The sequence below is a fragment of the Eutrigla gurnardus genome, assembly GCF_963514095.1.
Source record: "Eutrigla gurnardus genome assembly, chromosome: 5".
Taxonomy (NCBI): domain Eukaryota; kingdom Metazoa; phylum Chordata; class Actinopteri; order Perciformes; family Triglidae; genus Eutrigla; species Eutrigla gurnardus.
In genome coordinates, this window is record NC_139919.1 from 15174093 (window position 1) to 15198280 (window position 24188).

Here is a 24188-nt window from a genome sequence, read left to right on the forward strand (position 1 = left end):
AATCACATTTATGAGCTTTAGAATTGTCGTCCAGGTGTCGGATAGAACAAGTTTTTCCTCTCTCGCTACAGACTTGTAATTGCATAACTCTTCCTTCTTGTCTTTTTATTTTTTTCTCCCTTCCGTCTTTCAGGAAACAAAAGATGAAATTTGGCCAGCGTTGGCTCCTCCCCATTCCTGCTCTCTCAAACACACACACACTCACACACTCACACTCACACTCTGTCTTTTACACTCTGCTGAAATGCAGCAGTGCTTGCATTCAGTGTGTGTGTGAGCATGTTTCTTTTTTAGTAACAGACCGAGGGAGAGACGGAAAGACAGAGAGATTTGCTGTAATAAAAAGTGAGAAAGGGAGGGGAGGGAGGTAGCTCGAGACGGCAGGGAGGGAAGGAGGGAGGGGTAAGAGATAGAGAGAGGGGGTGAGCGAGCAAAGGGGACGGAAGGGAGGGGAGAGAGAGAGAGAGAGAGCGAGAGAGAGAGAGAGGGAGAAAAGAGGGGGAGCACATGTGTATGCTTGTCACTAAGGGGCTGGGAGAAGGACTACGGGAAGCGAGGTAGCTGGCCACAGCCGCCATATGCTGACTGGATTCCTGTTCATGTCTGCTGTGTGAAGACTGTAGGTTTCTGTTGTGTGCTGGCCGGCTGGGGAACACACCATGGGAAGCTCACATCTCCTCAACAAAGGCATGCCTCTAGGTAAACAACTAGTACTCTGCTTTTATGTGGGAACTGTGTGTGTGTGTGTGTGTGTGTGTGTGTGTCTAAGCCAATATTTATGAACTCAGTGTACATGATTCTGCCTTCCTCTTCCCCTCCCCCTTCTCTCTCTTCCTCTCCCTTTTCCGTCTCCTCCTCCTCTTCTAAATTCTCTCTCACTCTATTATCTTGTTTATCGTCCGCAGCCTCTGAATGGTTAGTCATTTCTCTAGCTCCCAGTGTGTGTGTGTGTGTGTCTGTGTGCATGTGTGTGTGCGTGTGTGTGAAGAGGCAAATCTCAGCTATTGAAGGCTGCTTGAACACCTCCATTTGTGGCGACAGAAATAGATCTCTCTCTCTCTCCTTCGAGGGCTAGCAAGGACATGACACATATTTCCCTTTCATTGTGCTTCTTTTTACGGAGAGTGGTTGCCTTGGCGCACACACACACACACACACAGTCACACACACACACACACACACACACACACACACACACTCAGGGCACTCAACTGACACACACATTCAAGTATACACATGCATGCACATGCAGGTGACAGATGCTTCTTATGATAGGGGCTGGAAAAGACTATTCTAGAAAATGGGATCAAGGTGCTGCTGAGGAGTAAATGGGTGGGGGTGGGGGTGTGGAGCAGGAGGAGGGTGTGAGGATGAATGATCATCCACCCTAAAGCTGAATCACTGTATCTGTGGTCCCCTAGCCTGGTATTCGTGAAGCCGTCTCTCCCCAAAGGAACTGTAAAGAATGTAATCGGTGATGCCATCAACAGGCTGCCAGCTGTGTATCTTGATGGCATCAAAGCTTAAAGTTGCATTTTTTTTTCTCTCTCCTCATTTCGGGAGCGATCTCCACATCCAACCTTACTATGCTCCCAACAGCTCAAAGAATCCAAGGTCACGGGAATCACGACAATGAATTATGGTTCAGGGAGGATTACCCTTTTTAAGATGCTCGTGCCATAAATCACTGCCAGTCAATAGCCATGAAACTCATCCGCTCATTGGATCCGTTTCGGCACACAGCGGAGATCATTGAATCTTTTCGGGGCTGATTTAAAATCAGTTTGTCACCCCGTGTGATTGATGGGTGTGCTGATCCATGTTTCAGAAGGCGGGGGTCCTCTGATCCACGAGTGTTGAGTCATGTCTAATCTGATTAGAAAGGCCTCGATCACTGACACAGAGATCCTTCTCCCCTGATCCAGATTTTCTGGACAAAATGCTCAAATGTAGTCGTGTTTGCATAATTTGACTTGTGTATTTGGATTCATAGAAGAACCACACAGGCTGATTACAGGAAACGAGTAATGTGATTGCGCTTAATAGCCCCGGGCATTTTCCCACCAGGAGTTGGCAAACTGCTCATGTTGTGACACGTTGCCAACTCCGACAAACCCATACATTTGTAGCTACAATTATACTTTACATACTTGCACACTGGTACATGCTGAATTTTCTTATTACATTGCTCACATGTTCATTCTAACTCCACCTCCATCACAAGTGATACATTTGAGTTGAGCTGGGACTCATAAGCCTGACTATTGTGAAGAGAATAGACACTTGAGCAGATATAATTGACAGCCCTTAGAAATCTATAAAGCATTAAGTGCTCAACATAGAACGCTGCGGACTGACAACCGTTGAAAGGCTAAGTCTCGTATCTAATGCACAAAAGATAAAGATTGAGCTTTGAATGGAGCAGCAGTAAAACATATACCAGCCGCAACTAAAAGGCACTTAAAGGCATGATGGTAAGCCAATATAGTTAGTTACATTAAATACTTGGAAACAAGTTGGGCATTTTATTGAGAACCACTATTTGAAAGCATGACAGTCAGGTGGCATCGTGTAATAGCAGGCCTACGTCCCAAAAACAACAACAATTACAAGGTAGGCTATAATTCAACGTGGGTGTTAGTGCCAACCACAAAGGCTTTGTTGTTATTAATTTAGAGATAGAGTTTATCAATTTACGAGCCAGGTGAGTTTGTTGAGAGACTATTTGCTCAGCTTGCATCCATGAAGCAGACACTTTAGAGACTGCAGCCCTCGGGCAGTTTTGCTAAAATACTTTTACTGTAATATTTAATCCATCGTTATGTCACAGTGGAACCAAACTTGTTCAGAACGGTCATCTGCTCCTGCTGTCTGACTGTGGATCTGCTGTGATCACATGCAGATACGTTGTTATAACGTGAATCTGATCCTCGGCATCCTGAATCCCCTCAACACTTTTCATATTCAGTAATAAACAGCATGTGAAGCATTATGTGAAATTAAAAAAAGAAAATAATGTTCATGGGGAACCGACTTAAAGACTCCCTGTGGTTCTTTGGATGCCAGTAAGGGAACCCTTAATCTATAATACAATACATGCCCCGAAGCCTTAATAATCCATTAATGGTGCACATTTGTTCCAGAGTATCCAAACTGACCCCGATCCAATTGAACCTTCAAAGTGATGGTGACTCTCCTCTGCATATTAACAGTTAATCCATTATAACAGGCTGACGGCCATACAATAATCCACTTATTTACATTTAGACGTTCCTGGAGTGCAAGTAAGGCTGTGCTCCTTCACCTTTTTGGTTCATGGCATCTTACAAATCCACCAGTGACGCACGCCATCACGACGGATATGTGGAGTGGTGAAGAAATGAGCATCAACCTCTGAAGCTCACAGGATGAAAATCTTTTTCACCAGGAAAAACAGCTACAAAATATAATGATATGAACATCATTTTTCCATAGTAATTATGTGTTTAGTAATCACATGGAAAGTCTGCATATTCAACTACTATTATAGCTTTATTGATCTAAAACTATGTAGTTTCTATGCTGAAATGTGTGTTTTCTGGTCTCTATTCACTCTCCTTTCAAATAAAAAAAAACCCACAAGTATTTAAAATTTTAAGATCAGTAAATATGCTCAGAGCTGAATAAACAGTACATCTGGAGCTAAAACTTGCATATTCAAACTTTGTCAGTTTCTGGCAAACGCTGCTGCTGGCATTCCGTTGGTTGTTATCTCCTTGTCTGTTTTGTACTGTCTTTAGTGCTGGGAACACCAAGCTGACAAACCTGAACTGGCTTGCTGATACAGTACTGCATGTGTGTGTGTGTGTGTGTGTGTGTGTGTGTGTGTGTGTGTGTGTGTGTGTGTGTGTGTGTGTGTGTGTGTGTGTGTGTGTGTGTGTGTGTGTGTGAGAGGTAGGTCGAAAGTGAGGATTCTATATGCAAGCACTTGTGTCATATATCACTTCACATGTCAACCTGCATGGGTGAGTATGCTGAGTGTGTACCGGTATTTCTGTGTATGTAGGTGGGGCAGGGTGTGTGTGTGTGTGGGTGTGTGTGAGAGAGAATGCGAACAAGCACATGAAGGAGGGAGGACAGGAAATTCAAGCATTTTTAAGCATATTAATCCATTGAGGGTATAAAAACATGGCATCTCTTATTGCTAGAGATGGACGAGACAAGAGGAGAAAAAAAAAAAGGAAATGGCAAGGGAGATAAAGAAAGCCGAGGGAAACGAGAGTGAAATGAGAGATGGAGATCTGAAAATGGATCAACAGGAGATGATGGGATGGCGAGATCAACACTGAGGGAGTGACAGACGAGGATACGGGGGCTTTTTGAACCCCGCTGCTGCACGTTGCTGCATGCAAGAAGAGCCAGTGACGTTCTACATCCGCCGCGCTGCAGCTCAGTGGTTGGTTGATGCAGTTGCAGCCGGCTGACGGATCACAGGTGTCCACAGCGGCGCTCTCGCCACGTTGCCGGGGAACACTTCAATTTTCCCCGAGAAGGAACAGAAAAGATTCAGGAAGATTTAATGGTTGTTTATGTGAAAGGATGTGTTACGGCTGTGAAACTGAGACGTTTATGGGTGTCATATTGGCAATTAACTATGACATTCATCACGGATTAATCAGCTTGCTGTTTTGTCAATTCATCGATAAATCGCTCGGTCTATAACATGTAAAAAATACAATTTCCCATAATTTGAGGGCTGCTTCAAATATATTGTTTTATCCAAAACCCAAAGATATTTAATTTACAATGATATAAAACTAGTAGCAAATCCTCATGTTTTACAAGCTGGAACTATCAAACGCTTGAAATTTTTGCAGACTAACTGACTTAAACAATCATATCGGTTATGAAAAATGTTGCAGATCGATTGACTAATAGATGAATTTATTTAGCTCCGTTTTCATCATTGATTTATTGCCTGAATGTTTTCTAAATCTTTTCACCCATAAAATGTCATCACCAGTTCCAAAACCGATAATTCTTCAAATTCAGTTAAATGTTCAGACAGATGCTCTGGAAATGAACACCTCGTTATAAGAGCGTGTGACATGCTGTTCTTTAGTGACGGTCATACCCAGGGACCCGGGAGATGGCTCTCTATCGAGGCTGGCAGACTTCCCTGTGACCTACATGTTTAAAACACAGGAAATCATCTGTGTTGACTGACAGTCCGAAGACATTGTCCTGTTCCTCTGGGACAGAAAAAAAAAGATCCAGCTGTTCTTGTGAACTGGTCAATGACAGCTGGATAGGGGCAGGCTGCAAGGCTTTCCTACTGGCTCCCACGATTCAGTCCCAGTAGTCACTGGCAGATGCTTTTTCCGTCTCAAATGTCAAAAATGGCTTTAGCGTCATTTTGCTCTGATTACAAACTTTCCGAAGGATGACATTTTCATTTCGGGGAGTTGTCATTTAGCGTCCGTAACACATATTGCATTGAGTCGTGAGCATGCTGACGGTCATTCATTTTAAGCAAGCAATTATCACCATGATGTTGCCGTGGCTACAAATCACTACTACAGCACCTCAAAATGTTTACCAAATACATTAGTGAAACTGAATAAAGTGCAGTTGCAGAGAATCCCTTGATAGCTGTGGCCCAGTTGGCTGTCAAGAGGCCTGCTTGCACTGTGAATAGAGATGGAAGAGGTTTAACAGTTCATGAACAGAGCGGAGTAAATGTATTTAATATCATGAAGAATTGAATGAGTGTTTAATAAAAAAGCAAGAAAATGCATGGTTAATCAAAGAGACCAGGAGATAACGGCTATTTGAGTTTGTGTGACTCAGGAATAGAGAGAGTGCCTTAATACTTGCAGTGTTGTGCCGAGTTTTGAATGTGTTAGTCGGGGAAAGACGGCGAGCCAATGAATGGGTGTTTTATCATATAGTACTACTCAGCAGTCAGCAGTGCTGGTCCTCCCAAGGTCATGCTTGGTGCTGGAATGAAAGCTATTTCCTCCCTCGCTCTAACACGGAGTGTGAGCCGGAAATAAAATGTCCGTTACTCTCCAAAAATGCCACTTTGCTGCACAGCTGATAGGCCGACCAGATTTCCTTAAATTGTTCGAGTGAACGTCGTGCCGAGTTGAATATACACGCCATCTCTGAGTCGTCCCCGAGTGTTTCTGCTCAAACGAAAGCTTGGAAAAGTCTGCAGGCCAGAAGACTGTCGAGTGCAGCGCCTACAGATTACATTTGACTTACAATAACAGTTGTGCTGAAGCTCTGATGGTACTTTGTTTTGCTTTCGTTGAATCCCGATTTCTCGGCTACGCACTATTGATTTTGTATCGACACGTAAGTGCTGTGGCCTCAAGGCAAATCCTATTATGGAAAGCTAATGTTTTACCAGCTGACGTAAGGCATTGTGAGCAGGTTTCACCGCATTGGTCTTACTACGCTGTTGGTGCTGCTTCATCAGATCAGGTTTCACGCTGGAGCCCGACGATGAGGACATACTGGAATTGTGCTATAAGTTGTGGGCTGTCTTTGCTTTTCTGCGACATTTGAGTGCTTCAGAAAATCACATTAATCATCCTTGCATTTTGCTCCAACAATGAAAGCACACAGGAAGTGCTTCCCTCTGCATTCAGTAAGGTTCGGGTTGTCAGCGCTATACAATGCTGTAAGCAGGAACCAGGATTTGACACATTTAGCTCATAATGTAACCCTTAACAATGATACAAGACAGGCACTTGTGAAAAGACCCGCTAATGTGAGGATCAAAGCAGCGAAGCACTGCAACCAGAATATATGTAACTGCCAAATCCAACCACAACTACACTGTTGAAGTCCTGATCCTAAATGTGCTACGCACTGATGTATTCCATGGATACAGCGGCGTGGCTGTGTGTAGATCCTCCCACGCTCTGCTGCTGCCTGATACATGCAGGAACTATGTGCATGCCGGTTTAAAAATAGCTCATGAGTGTGTTGTTTTAAATCAAACCGTTTTTGTAAATCAGCAGTGAGCTATTATATATATATATTTTCATCAAGAAAATACATTAAATCTAAATATTGATGTTAGAAAATACACATCCTTTCTGTTCTCTAAATACAGATTGTCAGTACTTCTGTTATCCAAACCATGATCACTGCAGCACACTGGAGCATGAAACAGATATGCATGTAAGCACTGTGTACATTATTTCCCCACGCATGCACATCGGCTCTCTCATGACCAGAGAAAACCACTGAGTCTGTTTTAAAAAAAATACCTCCCCCCCAAGCCTGAGCTAAATCCTTTTAGATAAGAAGTTACTTTTGACAAAGAGAACAGTTTTCAGTTCCTTCCTGCTTGTTATTGATATTATTCATGCAGTAATATTTATTCAGTCCTGGGAGCTGCCCGGTGCAACACAGTCCTCACACTCTGGTCACTGAGTTGCACCACCGGAGCAGATATGAGGAAAAAAACAGTGACTATGAACTGGCATCATGTCCATTTAACAACGGTGATTATTATCAGCTGTAAAACCATTTGAACACACATCCAAAATCAGATTAACTGTCATGCGAGAGGAAATCAATCGACTGCAGAGATAGAAATGTCTCTTGTGTTAACGCTGCGACCACAAGACATGCAGCATTCACAGAAGAGTTTAATAAACCAGGAAAAAACATGGACTCACAAACGCAAATATACAACAGCTGAATTGCAAGAAAGCAGTTAAAATCAGACATTAATGATACAAACGTGTAGTAAGAGTATGATTTTGAAAGGGGTTTTCCCTTTAATTTAAGTGTCTCATAGACCACTTAATGATAGCTGTTGAGCAAAGAAGGTTACTCAGTTTTCCTGCCCAGGTTTTCCAAATGAATTTGCAGGTTTGGAGCAGCCAAACTTCTTTCCACATGTCTGGGATCCCTGGCATCCCAAATAATACAGACCGTAGGATGCTGATTTCGACCGCTTTCACATGATGTTAGCCCACGCAACTGGAAAACACTCGCAAACCCAGAGAATGCCAATTCTGTGTTCGTCTCACCAAAAAAACCTTTAGGAGGAATATTTTGGGTGAAGCGACGGAGGCGGTTGCTCATATGAGGAGTCAGCCTGCACGTCTCAGATTGAGTGATGGCGAGTCAGCATCAGCTGTAACAGGCAGAACTCTCAATGAGACCCAATTACTTACACAGTTTCCTCTGGATCTCCATCTGTCTGTCTTTCTTATCCCTCAGTCAGTGATCTGGAATGAAGGGACAGACAAACCAGCAGCTCCAAGCAGATCGCAGTGGGAGGAAACGGTTACGAGAAACTAATAAATTCCACCCCCATCGACCACTGCTCTTGTTAAACCTGAACAACGGCCCACTAGTGGGGTCATCAGGCACATCTGCATTGTTAAAAGCCACTTATCCTCCTGTAAGGCCAGGCAGCGCTCAGGGTAATAGTTTCATCTGAGGAGATGATTTAATAAACCATCCTGCAGGACGGTTTCAGGAGTTCACTCTTACTCCATTATTGGTAGATTTCAGTCAAATTTCAAGTACTGGCTGTCTCTCACGACACAGATCTAGCTCACTAACTATTGTATCTCTTAGCCACATGTCTGCTGACTTTCAACTGTGAAATATCACATTGTTTCAATCAAGATATGCTATATCGGAGGTTCAGGCTGCATGCTCAGTTGTTTTCTGGTCAAAATCACCACATTTTTTCCAGATAAGTGGCTCCCAAGAGGCCCTCTTAATGATCCACAGGGACGAGCACTTACATTCTCCATGACTCTATGAGTACGTAATTAAAACAATGTGAACAAGATGAAATACAAAAGGATACACATTATTATCAGGGGTTTTTTGTGCGTCCTGATTTTTAATTGGACAGGGATATCCTGAAGGTACAAGGGCACTTTTTGTTTTACTCTGCACTATTTTCTACCAGCCTATGCCCACCTCATCCATCTTCCAAATTACTGCCTGTGACGACGCGTCCGCAAACTTCATCAAAAAGGTGGTAATAATTAATCTAGAGCAATAAAATCTTTAAAAGTAAGGAAGAAAAACAACAACACAGTCTCCATTATGACCGTTACAGTTATCATAGCAACTGGATCGTTCTGGAGCATTATGGGATGCAGATGAAGCAGGATCTCTAACCAGGAGCAACAGCATATCTTCAGTTTCATCCCAACACAAAACATCTGATTCCTCAGTGGGATACTGCAGTTGTCTCACAACGATAAAACATTGTGCCGATTAAATGTAACCCGTCTCTGACAGTGGAGACTATTTTCTGTTTTCTTCTTTGCCACTTTTGTTTTGCCCATCTGACACTTCTTTTCTCCTGTGTGCTTAGGCATCAGGCCACCCATTATGAACGGGCCCATGCACCCCCGCCCCCTGGTGGCGCTGCTGGACGGGCGCGACTGCACTGTTGAGATGCCCATCCTGAAAGACGTAGCAACCGTAGCCTTCTGTGACGCACAGTCCACGCAGGAGATCCACGAGAAGGTAACACGCAAGTGGATATGATCTTCTTCCCCGGGAATATTCTCATCTTGATCTATAATAATCAATCAATCAATCTAATGTAGGGGATTCAGCGAACTGTTCAATAAAGCCTTTACTTGAATCGATAGATGATAGTGTAAACTAATGGTTTTTCTAACAATCCTCTGGAAGAGGAAGTGAGTATACTGACATTTTAGAGAGCAGCAATATGAGTTTGTATGAAATAAACAAGTAGGTAGAAGTAGGTTTTTAACATGAGCTCATCAAAGTTAAATAGAAAAGACCTCCAAAATCCAAGACACAAGATACAAAAAACTAACAAAACAATAACCACTAACTTTGAAGCAAACATGTAGTTGCTTTAATCATCTATAGTTACATGAAAAATAAGCTTTTTCATCATGTTTTCTTATGTTCATCAAATAAATCTGAATATATCAGATGTGTAATACTTCCCCTGTGTTCCTCTGTCTATTTGGGACGTTTGCCACAAATGTCAACTTAACCCGAGCTCCACCTTTAGTGCACACATTTGGATTTGGTACCAAATTTGAGACTTCAAAACATCCCTTCAGAAATCTTTGATGCCACAGATATTACGTTCATGTACACTAAGTACATTTAACCATCAACCAACCAAACAAGGGTGAGCTCCAGTCCTCTCTTTAAACCACCTTTTTAATAGATAAGTGATGTGTGGAAAAAAATGTATTCTGTGTTCAAGTTATACAATTCAGACCTTTATTATGAGCAACCGAGTCAGGGAAACGGTTCACGTCAGCCGGACATATATTCCTGACAGTAGCTAAGTTCAATTATTTAAATGACGTGTGACTACGAGGAGAGCAGCAGGGGTAACCACCTTGCATAACGCGTGAATGCTCCAGTCTACTTACATTATGTACCAGTTGCAAAAACGGAAGAGAGAAAGAACACAAAAACTCAGAAAAAGAGAAGTGAAAGAAAGAAAAAGAAAGAAGAGTTCAGAGGGCAAACTTAAAATGTGGGTCAGGGTCAGATCTTGCCACAGCCACAATGTATTGTAAATGGGTTTGTATGTCTGGCAGGGTTACGTCTCCTTCTGGGCGTCTGCCAGGCACACTCTCTGTGAGCGCGCTCAGTAACCCACAGCGTGGGAGAAACAGATGGCTCTCCCTTGTTCACTGTCTCTCACTGTCTCTCTCTCTGTCTCTCTGTCTCTCTAGTAAGCAGCCACCTCATTGTGTAATTAAAAGGGCTTCTTTCTATTAATTGAACTGCATGTCATTCTCATCCACACATGAGGAGGAGGCCTGGCAACGTGAGAAACAGATTGTAAAATTAACTGAGAGCCAATTAAATGGTGACTGAACACGCGGCCACATATTCCCATTCTATAACAAATAACGCATTTTTGATATTTTGATATTTAATTTTTCAATTAACACAATGAGCTGCTGTTGTGATGAGGAGCCGGTGAGGATCCCACGTGAATAAGATTCCCGCTGATATTAGACAGTTTTGTTCCATGCCGAGACACCTTATCTTGATTCCCGGGGTTCCGAAAAGCTCCGTTTCCATGGTAATATTCCGGAAAAGCAGTCATTCGGCACTGGCAGGGATATTAAAAAAACAGGATGTGAGAATGATATAAACAGCATATCCTGGAGGAAGAAAACCTCAGCCGAGATACTGAGTTCGTGGAAACGCAGCGACTGTGAACTCTGTCATTTCTGCAAAGCCACGCTTCCCACTCGTGCGTGCTCACACCCACACAAACACACACAGAGGACTTGACCTTTTCCTTTTGCTCCATGCTGTACACTCGGAGCACAAGTAGAAGCATGGGGTTAAGTCAGGCTGCAGAGATGTAGATATTTCACATATACACGGTGGCTATCTATAAAATAAGTCTGCGTGTCTACAGGTGCTGAATGAAGCTGTAGGAGCTTTGATGTACCACACCATCACTCTGATGAGAGAAGACCTGGAGAAGTTCAAGGCTCTGCGTATCATCGTCCGCATCGGCAGCGGCTATGACAACATTGACATCAAATCTGCCGGCGAACTGGGTGAGTATGCACACACACACACACACACACACACACACACAAACCTTTAATAGGAAGGGTCATTACGTCACTGAACTCACGTTGGGGCCAACCCATTGGATTGTAATGGAGCATCTTTGTCATCATCAATGTTTCCTTTTATCATCAGGAGGTGGCGCTAACGCCCCCTAAAAATGTGGACCACTATAGCCTTGTTTGTCAATGAAGTAAATGAGCATTTGTATTTCATTTGGAGATGAAACGGCTGAGGAATGATGCTTGTGAAAGTGAGTGTGCGAGCCTAATAATGTCATAACGATAATGAAATTTAAATCGCTGAGCCAAACTGCAAGACATTCACACATGGTCAAGTCTCTGATAAACCATATAAACAAGTCCAGCCACTTCAATCAGATCCAATTTATCTGGTTATAATCGCAGTCCAGTGATAATAGTTTGGTCATGCATCATGAGGTAGCCATCTTGAGTTGATCTAGGCCTATTTTTAGTTGCAGACGGAGCCGTGATCTGTTTGCAGACCTATAACAAGGTGAAACAACACAGATCTAATGGGTAATAGTGGGACTTGACATGCCCACCCCTATAAATGACATAATGACCATTCCTTCTGTTATAGGTTCCTCACCCACTGTTCTGCTTAAATGCCAATATGCTTTGAGAACATTATCTTTCTTTAACACCATTCATCCAAATTGCTCTGGTAGATCCTTTGCTTCCAGTGCCCCATGCTACTGCCTACACAGTGTTTAAGGTCCCATAGAGTAAAAAGTACTGTGGAAGTATTGAAACGCCCAATAATGTTGCAGGTAAAGGTGGAGCTGATTTTAGTTCATTCATATATTAGCTTAATTAGGGAAGTCCCATTTCTTCATATAGTTATCTCAAGATCACAAGTTAATTATCTGGAAATCAAAACAAGTTTTGGTATCTTCAGAAAACAATTAATTTAACCCTCAGGACCTCCTTTAAAAAAAAAACGTTCTTCCTCTTAACGCCCTTTTAGGTCACTGGACCATATAAAAGTATTAAACATTGGTCATTAACTCCTGTTCTCATCATGTATATCAAATGTGAGTTCATTATCATAATTTTAACCCTATAAATGCCAGTTAATATACATAATGGCACTTTTTTTTTTACATAAAACATATTATTTTCTTGTGAATGCAGAGTGGGTTTTTTTTGTGCAGGGTTTATCAGTCTGGGATATGTCAATGATTAGCAACAACATTGATTTTGATAGATTATTACTTTTTGAGGTATTACAAAAAATATTTAAAAAATCGCCCTTTTAGGTCACCGGACCATATCTAAAAATATTAAAAAGCAGATCATTATGTATAATGTTTGATTCAAATCATCCAACAGTAAAGGATTTCAAATGAGCCAGATTGAGCAGACAGTGATGGACTTACTCAATTAAAGTACAAGTACCTGAAAAGTGAACTTGAGAACAGTACTTAAAGTGTAAGTTTGGCGGAAATTGAAAATAAAGCTATTTTCTGAATGAAAATACATCAACTAAGCCGTGGAGGAAGTAATTTTCGCTCATCACGCAGTTCAGAGCTAGCACGGGCGGGAGCTAGAGTCCAAAACAGTGGGTTAGCATGGGGCCTACAGCCACACGCTTTCAAAATCGCATTTTTAAACCACTAACATTGCTCAAAACAGCGCCAAACCTCGTCAGCAGCTTGCTCTGGGTGTCTACACATAAAACGAAGCACCAACAACTCAGTTCATGAACCCGAAGTTTATAACAGAAGACAGTTAAGAACACTCACCAATTCTACCCCTGCCAGCTCCTCGCGAAGGATAGTCCGTAAGTGTCGATTACCGAACGCAATGCAAAACGAGGGAGACCACTGAAGATTTCGCCCAGAATAAAACGAGTATACTTTTAAATTAGTGGCAGTTTGGCCAAATATAAGTTAATAACGGTGGGTAAAAACGTCGGGATAGTTTGTATACACTTCCAATCAGTTCAAGACAGCAGCCTTATCTGAAGCACATACATGTCACGACGCGAGATCTCACACGGGAACTCGTTCGGTAATCGACACTTACGGACTATCCTTCGCGAGGAGCTGGCAGGGGTAGAATTGGTGAGTGTTCTTAACTGTCTTCTGTTATAAACTTTGGGTTCATGAACTGAGTTGTTGGTGCTTCGTTTTATGTGTAGACACCCAGAGCAAGCTGCTGACGAGGTTTGGCGCTGTTTTGAGCAATGTTAGTGGTTTAAAAATGCGATTTTGAAAGCGTGTGGCTGTAGGCCCCATGCTAACCCACTGTTTGCGATTTTGGACTCTAGCTCCCGCCCGTGCTAGCTCTGAACTGCGTGATGAGCGAAAATTACTTCCTCCACGGCTTAGTTGATGTATTTTCATTCAGAAAATAGCTTTATTTTCAATTTCCGCCAACTTACACTTTAAGTAGATATACTTAGTTACACTGCTCAACAGCTAATTTAAAAGCGTTTCCCCCTTGCTGCTAATAGGCGCTGCCAGGTTTGCAACAAGTCTGTCATCTTTGTATTAAAAAGTCAGTAAAGCTTTCTATTAAAACTCCTGTCTGTCCTGCAGGCAGCTTTACGTCCCCTATCTCCTTCCACCAAGACACTCTGCAATTCCAAAAGTTGCCAGCCGTGTTTGCAGAGAAAACTGCTGACACGACATCTTCAGTCTGCACTTCTCCACCAAAATAGTTTTTTTTTTAAACCAAACTTCCTCAAATGGCCCAAAAAAGCTATTACTAATCCTTATCTGCTTTCTGGTCCAACAGGCATAGCTGTGTGTAATATGCCAGCAGCCTCGGTGGAGGAGACGGCCGACTCCACGCTGTGTCACATCCTCACTTTGTACCGACGCATCACCTGGCTGCATCAGGTTCGTGTCCCTGTGTGGCTGATGAAAGGGGGGCTGAAATTACATCTGGAAACGTTTGATTTTCTTTAGAATGTCGCTGTATTTGAAAGACGTTGATGTAAGATGTAGAAGGTACAGTAAAATGATTTGTTCCTCCAATCAGTTATACGTGATCATCATTTAGACGCATCCTTTATAACCATGATCACAATATCTGAAAAGGATTTAGACTTTATGAAATATGCCTGGATTGTGTTGAACGGTCACGTTTGTCGCTGTCTGTGTGATATTTGCATGTGAGTAATTGGTTGTTCTGGATGGCAGGCGCTGCGGGAGGGCACGCGGGTTCAGAGCGTGGAGCAGATCCGAGAGGTGGCGTCAGGAGCCGCGAGGATCAGAGGAGAGACACTGGGACTTATAGGGCTCGGTGAGTAACAACATGAATGTGGCTTTACATTGTTGTGAAAACAGGACAAATGTAGAGTTGAGCGACGATGCAAACGTACTCACAGTGAGAACATGCTGATGCTTCGCAGGTTTTACCACGTTTGCCATCTTATTTTTAGCCTGTTAGCTCGCTCATATTCCCTAATTAGCACCAGTGATGGAAAGTAACTGGAAAGCACATTTACTCAAGTTTACTGTACTTAAGCACGACTTGTACTTTATACTTACTTTATACTTCTGCTCCACTACATATCCGAAGGAAATACTGTACTAATTTATTTCATAAATAATATTTTACATTAAAAACAAAGGATGAGCTTATAAAATACAATGCATTATTTAAGGTTAAATTAGTGGATGGGAACCACTGGACTAAAGTAGTTTACTGTATAAGAATACTCCCCCTCCAACAGCTTCGATAGTAATACGCTGGTTAGAATAATATATCAACCATAGATGACATTTCATCTTAAAAAACTTAAAAAACATAATTCTTTTTTTTATTTTTGATACTTGAACTACATTTTTTGCTGCTAATATTTGTGTACTTTTACTTACGAAGGATTTCAAATGCATGACTTGAACCGAGACATCAGCCGTACTGCTAGTATCCAGTTCAATAGATATTTAGTCATAAAAAGAAATGCAGAAATTGAAACTTTGACCTGCTGGTGACGTTGCATGGAAAGTCAGGTAAAATTATTAAATTCATCCTGAAGTTAAATTTCATGGTTGAGACGTTTCACGAAAAAACAAACAAGTGAACCAGCTGGTGGCGCCAGAGTAAAGGTCATTGGATTTCATATCTGGGGATCATGATTGTCTGTACAAATGGCAATCCATTTAATATTTAATCAATATACAATATAATATTCAATATCATATATTATTGATTGATATTATTATTATTTCCATCTGAACCAAAGTGATGAACTAACGGACTGACGCACCATTCACAGATGTGTTGCCAGCACGGCTGAAAAAGTTTTCATTTTGTGACACTGAGGGTGGTCGGACTGAAGTTTTTAATCAAAGGATTTTGTTCTTTTCCATTTTCATTTTTGTCCTTAGCTCAGCTAAATTGGCTCCTAAGGAGTTAATGCCAATAAAATGTAAGCGGATTAACCAGAAGCAGAATGTAAATCTCTTCCCTGCTCAGTCTGGAGGCTTTCTCACTAATAACGAGAAGACGTGTGCATGGAATTTTGGACAAGGCATAACGTTACAAATGGGAATATTTGAATGTGTGTATTCATGTGTAATTTGTCTAAATGCTCCTGTGTGTGTATTCATGTGTATGTGTGTGTGTGTGTGTGTGTGTTTCTAGGTCGAGTCGGCCAGGCCGTAGCACTGCGAGCCAAGGCCTTCGGCTTCAATGTGATCTTCTATGACCCGTATTTGGCTGACGGTGTAGAAAGATCCCTGGGACTACAAAGGGTCACCACACTACAGGTAGCCCCCCCCCCCCCCCCCCCCCACACACACACACACACACACACACACAGAGCTGAGAAAGGTCTCTTTGTCTCAAATCAGCAACGTTCAAACTGTTTCAATTCTATGTGATAAAATACATTTTTTAAACAGCAGCTTCCATACCTACACCTTTAAGTCCCGATTATTGCAGGATCATTTAAATGCCTTTTACTGCCACAGCTAACTGATATCTATTACTAAACCATAAAACAAAGGACTGTATATTTCTACCACAGATTGAAGTCCAGGTCCATTGTTGAAATAAAATGTTATCTTATGGCTTTTTTCTCAGCTGATAGTATAATTGTAATTTTTCCATTGTTATAGAAATAAAGTTATTTCAGCAAGTAAGACCAGTAATAGAGCAATATCTGACTGTCATGAAGTAGCATTGTAGCCAATAAACACGCAGATTCACTAAATCTTGTTATCTAGGGTAAAAAATCCACTGTCACCAAACCTGCAAATGTATATTAACCATTATGCTGCCTGCCTTCTGTATGTGGCAAGGGTGTGACGCCCTCTTGTGTAAATTTACAGTAATTGCAATAATGGGAAGAAACAAAAATCTAATTTGCATGCGTATAATAATAATAATAATTATTATAATTCCAGTTATTGACCCAAAAAAAAGCAAAACAGATTTGATTTACTGAAGATCTGAAACATGATCAGATAGAAGTGGCGTTTTCACCTGAGTGTGAATCTGTTGTATTATGAAACCATTACTGTGAAGCTCTTTCAGTCGTGAGCAGCCATATAAAGTGTAAATAGAAGACTGGGATTGATCTTTTTCCTGTATTTCTCCTCAGGATCTGCTCTTCCACTCCGACTGTGTCTCTCTGCACTGCAGCCTCAATGAACACAATCACCACCTGATCAACGACTTCACCATCAAACAGGTGGAGGGACAGCAGCGTTCACACACACGCACGCACACACACATACCCAGGGAATCTCACCCGCTCCATAAGAATGCCTGAGGTTCTCTGCTGCCTGCGCTACATATAACGACACATCTGTTTGTCGTTCATCTCCTCAGCCTAAAGACATATTTTCAAGTATTTCTGATCTTGTAGGAGCAGGGCATTTGAAAAGAAAACTTCTCTGCACTGATGAATAATATATTACATATTTATTATTATGGTTATGTTTGACTAGGAATCTCAGCACTGTGAGTAGAAAATCTGATTTATAAGATACAAGCTTTCTAAGCTAAGTTTAAGTCATACATTTGAACTGGAAAGGTGCACTCACCACCGCTGTATCGTGTGATTGAATAAAGACAACCACCACTGGCTAACCCCCAATGTCCAGTAAGTCACGGAAAGCACTCACAAACTCAAAAACAAGGGGCAATGAATGCCGGCAATCAGCTGGAAGTGGTTGCATAAGGCACTTTAAACAATCTTGCCAAAAACAAAATGAAAGCCACCAAGCTGCCTGCCTGTTTACCAGAGGCTGAGTTGTGGTGCAGTGTGTGTGCTGGTAGTTCCATTAGCTGCAAGCCAAACACACCATAAACCGTTATCCCCCACTTTGTGTCTGGCTGCAGAGTAGGAGATGTGTTATGATGAGTGGCCCCCACACAGGCCGGGGGCCAGGTAAGACGGTGAGCAGGCAGTCAGTGGCCTGTGGTATAAAACATGCACACACACCAATCGTATTACCCTCCAGGCAGAGAGAAGTTAATGGAGGAGTAATCATGTATTAATAATGATAATAATGTCCATATAAAATGATCAATATAAAATATCAATCAGATAAAGCTTGATCTTACTATGTGTGTTCAAGATGCGCCAGGGGGCCTTCCTGGTGAACACGGCCAGGGGGGGTCTAGTGGATGAGAAGGCCCTGGCTCAGGCCCTGAAGGAGGGGAGGATACGTGGATCTGCTCTGGATGTTCATGAGACGGAGCCATTCAGGTAACTCTCTCTATGATGGTTTTTGTTATCTGTTTTTATATCTATATGAATTCAAATTATTTAAATAGTACCAACACACAATTTTGCCTCAGAGGATTTTACCATCTGTACAGCATAGGACACCCTCTGTCCCTGACATCGGATAAGGAAAATCTCCCTAAAGAAACTTGAAACGAGGAAAAAAAAGGGAAGAAACCTCAGGGAAAGCAATGAGGAGGGACAAGTGCAATAGATGTCATGTGTACAGAATAAATAACAATTACACCATAGTCAATCCATGAGAGATATGATGTAATCAGAGCAATGATAGCAGTAGTAACAGTATTGATCCATACATCAATCAGCAGAGGCAGAGCATAGCAGGAATATCTGTGTGTTTTTAAATATATACAGTAGGATGGTATTTAAATCCAGTTCTATGGAATACAAAATACAAAATAAGACTTGTTATATATAAATGATGGTATAATAAAACCCAATAATGATTATAGAATGTATTCATTAGTTAAAACTACGGTGTTTGTGCATGTATCAGTTTCAGTCAGGGCCCGCTGAAGGATGCTCCCAATCTGATCTGCACCCCACATGCAGCCTGGTACAGCGAACAGGCGTCGCTGGAGATGAGAGAGGAGGCAGCCAGGGAGATCCGGAGGGCTATCACAGGTAGTGATACACACACACACAAGCACACACACACACACACACACACGCGCACGCACACACACACACATGCGCGCGCGCGCACACACACACACACACACACACACACACACACACACACACACACACACACACACACACACACGCACACACACAACTGAAAAAGGTTTTAGGTGTTCTGCTGCAGCTGAATATAAACCGTCTCTCCTGGTCTTTTAGCACAGAGAGATTTAAAGTCCTGTCACAGTCTGCTTCTCTCTATCCTCATTTATTTCCATTTTCTCCACTTGCATTTTCCCCAGTGGCTCAATCTTTTTTTCTTTTCACCAATGACCTGTTTAATCTTGTCTAACATATGTGTCTCTGTAGAAAATGGGTTAGTGAAATGTAATGCAGTTCCACAAACAAGATCCCCAGTGTGCACTGTAGAACACTTGACTATTCATTTGATTTCTCGTTTAAACCTTTGTGTTTCTTTGCCTGCGTTTCCCTATTTTCCAGGTCGTATCCCGGACAGTTTGAAGAACTGTGTGAATAAGGAGTTCCTCTCCCAGAACAACCACTGGGCAGGAGTCGACCCAGCAACCGTCCACCCCGAGCTCAACGGGGCTTATAGGTAATAATCATCAGGACAAAGAAAACCTGTAGTGGTCAGTGCAGTTTGATTTTTCTCCCCCCCCCCAAACCTTGGTAAAGTGATTGATTGATAGAAATGTAGTAATGGTAGCAGATTGTTTTCTCAATGTAATTACTAATTTATATTGAGCATGTTACAACAGTGTGTTGCTGCTGTCATATCCACACAACACAGCAACAACATTAGTATTGTTACCAGCAATCAGCTGCAGAGATCTACAGCACGTTGCTGTCAGTCAGTCTGATGGATGGATGACAGGGATGTCCACAGCTGATCTGTAGGGCCATTATCAGGACTCATCAAGTTATTATTTGATGAGGCCTTGTTGGAAATATCGAGCTTGATCCCATTGCTGCTCCTCTGCTTGCTGTATCTAGTCACGTCAGCTGAAACCATGAAGTCAATTAAATGGTTATTCTGCAGCTATTGGGATAACTGATTTTAGTCCATCCATTGATCTTCGCCAGTGTTCGGATTGCCTTTGTGATACCTAATATGATAGTAAATGGAAAATCAGAGGACCCTGGGACTTTATTATAGTTATTTTTCCCTCATTTCAGATATTTGATAATCCACAACCCATGAATTGAAAAATGAAATTGATCATTATTTGCGGTCCTAAATTGCATTATTATGCTGGAGATGACCGTGATGCGGCACTAATCCAGTCCCATCTTTCGTGCCCTGTGCATCTCGTTCCACCAATATTACACAAATGACACCAGGACATGATGATAAATATTATGCAAAAGTACCGCTTTGTATTGGCTTGGACACTACAACTTTTTAATAGAAACCCTGTGATACAAAAGTGATTATTACGCCACCAAAGTATTCTGTTCATGTAGTTTTTAAAGCTATAAATAAATAATCAATTGGCTTGTATTTGCGGCTTACTACAGGTCAAAAGGTCACGTATTTATAATGATTCTCTCCGTTTGACTGTGATGATTCAGTTTTGCGTCTCTCTCCCCCTCTCCCCTCCAGGTATCCCCCAGGAGTGGTGAGCTTGCCAGCTGGTGGTCTCCCGCCACCCGTTGAAGGCATCGTGCCCAGCGCCGTGCCCATCGCACACATCCTCCCGCCCGCTGCCACACACCCTCCTCATGCCCCGTCCCCCGGACAAAATACAGTTAAGCCACCAGAGGGCGACAGAGAGCAGCACCCGAATGATCAGCTGTAGCCACAAACGCACAAGGCAACAAGGGATTGTAGCGATAAGTTCCCCAGCGACAAGTTGTTACCAGACAGGCTCGCAGAGTGTCAGATGGACAGGGTGAGGTCCCAATAACAATTGATTCACAACACTTGCTGGCAAATTGGTTCCCAGCAGCCAGTTCACACTCCAAAGAAGAAGATGATGATGACAATAAAGAGAGGATGAAGAGGAGTGGATAGCTGTCAGATGCTCCAATTAAAGAGCAAGACAGTTGTCCTCTGCTCCGACCAGACGTTCTGAGAAAGACTGTAAAGATCCACGGGTTGATCTTTACACAACAACTACAGTATTGCCAGTTTCTGCCAGAAGTAAAAAAAACAACAAAAAAAACAATAACTATGTTGATTTGGGAAGAAAAAAAAATATTGACTCAAACTCTGCTGTCTTAGACTGTAGTGTGTCCAAAGTTAGACGGGTGAGTTTCATGTCTTTCTCTCTTTTTCTGTGTCCTTTTCTTAGTTTGATGTACAAGCAAAAGTAGTAGGTTATGAAATGAATGTAACCTGTCTGTGTACAGTTTTTAGACGGCAAGAAGTTACTGATATTTGTATGCCAGTCTTAACAAAAACAAGGGTTATGCGATCTCTCTATGTAGCCAAACTGGTTTGAGAATACAATATCTGTTTTTGTTTGGTGTCCCCAATTTAACAAGCCCCTTACCCCCAACCCCACCCCAAAAGAAAAAGAGGCAGCTTTTTGCACACCATCTCAGGAAATTAAATTTCCGCAGTTGGTATATTTTTTTCTTCTTCTTTGTTTTAAAAATTCCTTTTTATGCCACTTAGTGCTTTTGTTTTTCTACCTGCTTGCCTTTTTGTCTCATACATTGGATAGAAAAAAAAAAATCTAATGTTTGCTTTTGTTTATGTTTAAGGGGCATGTGATTTTGCTCTTGGGACTTGTGTAAATGTTTGACCCAAATCGAGGGGGTTGTGGGAGAGAAAGGCTGTAGAGAGGTGGTATAATGGTATGCTTGGCTGGGACGACTTCATCCATGCTCGTCTCAGAGTTGACAGAATAGAGTGGTGGGGTTCCTTTTAAAAACAAAGTCAATGCACTGATAGTTTGTAGCAGCTGGCGGTTTGAGGAACAGTCTCATAAAAGGTTATCTTTGTCGTCTTCGCGTCTAATGATCCAGTACCTCCACTATCACACATGTTGACGGAGCATGAAGAGTTCAGCACACCGAGGTTTACAAATCATGCTGCTTCACGCTATGATATGGACGGTCATGGCAGCCAACAGACTTGTGAACAAACTGCATCAACAAACTGTGCAACTCCTTTGGGTTCTTATCCGAAGTCAAACTCGCTTGTACAGATGTCACATCCAGTTAAGGGTCAATGGTTACTGACTGATGAGGAACAGTTGTGTTCTTGGATTTAGGTCAAACCAAACATTCAGATTTTTCAAATACTCTTGTCAGACGTTTCACGTAAGCATGTCAGGACGTACTGATTTCTCCGGTCTGGTATCCCTTCAACATTTCATAATGAGTCCTCCCTGAGTATACCGTTAAGCCATCCTCTGTGGCCTCTGTGTCTATGTGTACATATGGTTGTTCTGCCTGCCTGTGTCAATGTGACTTGGTTGTATCTGTGTCTAAAAAAAGCAGCACTGGGAGGAGGGGTGGTGGCTAGTACCCTCCACAAGGCATCATTACAAAGACTGCCATCTAAATACGCAACTAAACACGATGTAAAAACAAACCAAAACAACAAAAATGTTTAGAACAAGACATTAGTGAACTGACCCAGTAATCTTTGCATCCCCCCCCCCCCCCCTTAAAAGGATGCTGATACATCAATATCTGAATCTCTCTTTAGATCTGGAACATTTCTAACTGATTCCAGCCATAAATGTTAGCAGGCCAGCTAAGTGACGGTGCTTTTTGGATCCCCTTCTACCAGCAGCTGAGTAGTTAAAACAGTTCACTGTTGCCTGCCTGGTCTTCTTCAGGGTGAGGTAGTAAGAGTAGCGATCAGGGATGGACATTTCACTCCCTATGGGTGAGTATTTCTGAGTTCACACCAGACAGAATCTGAAGGGTTGTCTACTACAGATGAGGTGACAATTAAACGGGTCTGGTCGTGGAAAAGAGTGAACGTTAGACTTTTCCTCGTCGTTATATGGGGGAGAAACTGTTTGCTAATACTTCCTGATATGAACTGTAAGCATTCCTTATTCACACCGATGGGTGCCACAAGTTTAAAAACAACAGACTTGCTTCTAAAGTGTCGAGGTGCTCCTTGAAATTCCATCCCTGGTAGTAACACACAGTCCACTGTTGCCTACCTTGGTCCTCTTTATGGTAAAGTAGTAGGCGTAGCAATATACAGTATACATATTCTATATTCTACAGTAAATATCATTATTTTTGGTCAAAACTGACAACCTGACAAAGATATGTTTGTGACTGTATGCATTTGTATGAATTATTTTAAAAGGAAATAAACTGTGGAAAGGTAAAGTTTGTGTTTGATTCATGTCTAAGCTTGATTTGTTGTTTATAGGTTTATTATAGGTTAATAATAATTTTGTAGCTGCAGCTGATATATATGGGAGTTTGAGCCATGTGCTCCATCTCTGTTGCAGACTATAAAATAATTATTTAAAGTAACGTTGTATATTAATATTCCTAATACTGCATACTATTTTGATAGTTATACATGAGGTTATCCCCAGCAAAGATGTAATACTAATGGGTATAGAAGACAGAAAATGTCTGCCAATAAATTAATAGTCGAGTAAAGCAATTCATTTATTAGGCCATCGATAAAATTAGCAATTATGAAGATAATGTAATTTTTTTTCCAACCAAAAATGAATGTTTCTAGATTCTTATATGTGAACATGTTGTGCTTTTGATCTTTGATTTTAAAATGCTGGTCGGAAAAAAAACCCCAAAACAAGTCACTTTTGTCACAATTTTCTGATGTTTTAAAGAGAAAATAATCTGCGGGCTATTCCAGAATGAAAATGTGTGCTGTAGACTGCAGTGCAACAGTGCAAATCAAAGTCTTCGTCAAAAATCCAGCAAATGTAGTACATCATTCTTTTATCACCTTTGCCAACACAGTATGAACTCAAAAATACAGAATCATATTAAGTATTAAGAAAAAGACAGCACCAGTCTTGATTCACACTCTTGTGCTCAAAATGACAATTTCTAATGACTACTTTGCTCAAATGTGACTAGTTAGAAAAACAGCTTTTTACTTAATTGGTTTGAGGTGTGTGTCCATTAACTCTGAATATAACGTTACTAGCTGATTCCAACAGATGTCACTAGAAGAGCTGAAACAGTCATACTGAGGGGAAAAGAGAAGCCCACCAGCTGGTACAGCTGAATGTGCAGCGGCTCTGCTGCTTGCATCTGTTTTTCAGTTTAATTTATTTATGCAATAAATC

At 41.7% G+C, this 24188-nt stretch overlaps 1 protein-coding gene and 1 long non-coding RNA gene across 4 annotated transcripts in view; one reads left to right on the forward strand and one right to left on the reverse strand.

Moving 5' to 3' along the window:
• Positions 1–24188, reverse strand: part of LOC311013797 — a 294894-nt gene that overhangs the window by 247065 nt on the left and 23641 nt on the right. The window lies entirely within an intron of this gene.
• On the forward strand, positions 461–23247 carry LOC311013792 (C-terminal-binding protein 1). 3 transcript variants are annotated; one of them, XM_084009995.1, is made up of 11 exons: positions 461–699; positions 9347–9501; positions 11408–11552; positions 14331–14434; positions 14738–14840; positions 16188–16312; positions 17149–17238; positions 18131–18261; positions 18803–18924; positions 19423–19537; positions 20546–23247. In XM_084009995.1, the coding sequence occupies exons 1-11, from the start codon at positions 660–662 to the stop codon at positions 20739–20741; spliced, it is 1326 nt and encodes a 441-aa protein (XP_083866121.1). In that variant the 5' UTR covers positions 461–659; the 3' UTR covers positions 20742–23247. The 3 variants fall into 3 exon arrangements, with proteins under 3 accessions (XP_083866121.1, XP_083866120.1, XP_083866122.1); XM_084009994.1 differs by having other exon boundaries at positions 462–699; positions 18797–18924; XM_084009996.1 differs by having other exon boundaries at positions 462–699; positions 18797–18924; positions 19423–19571; positions 20546–20753.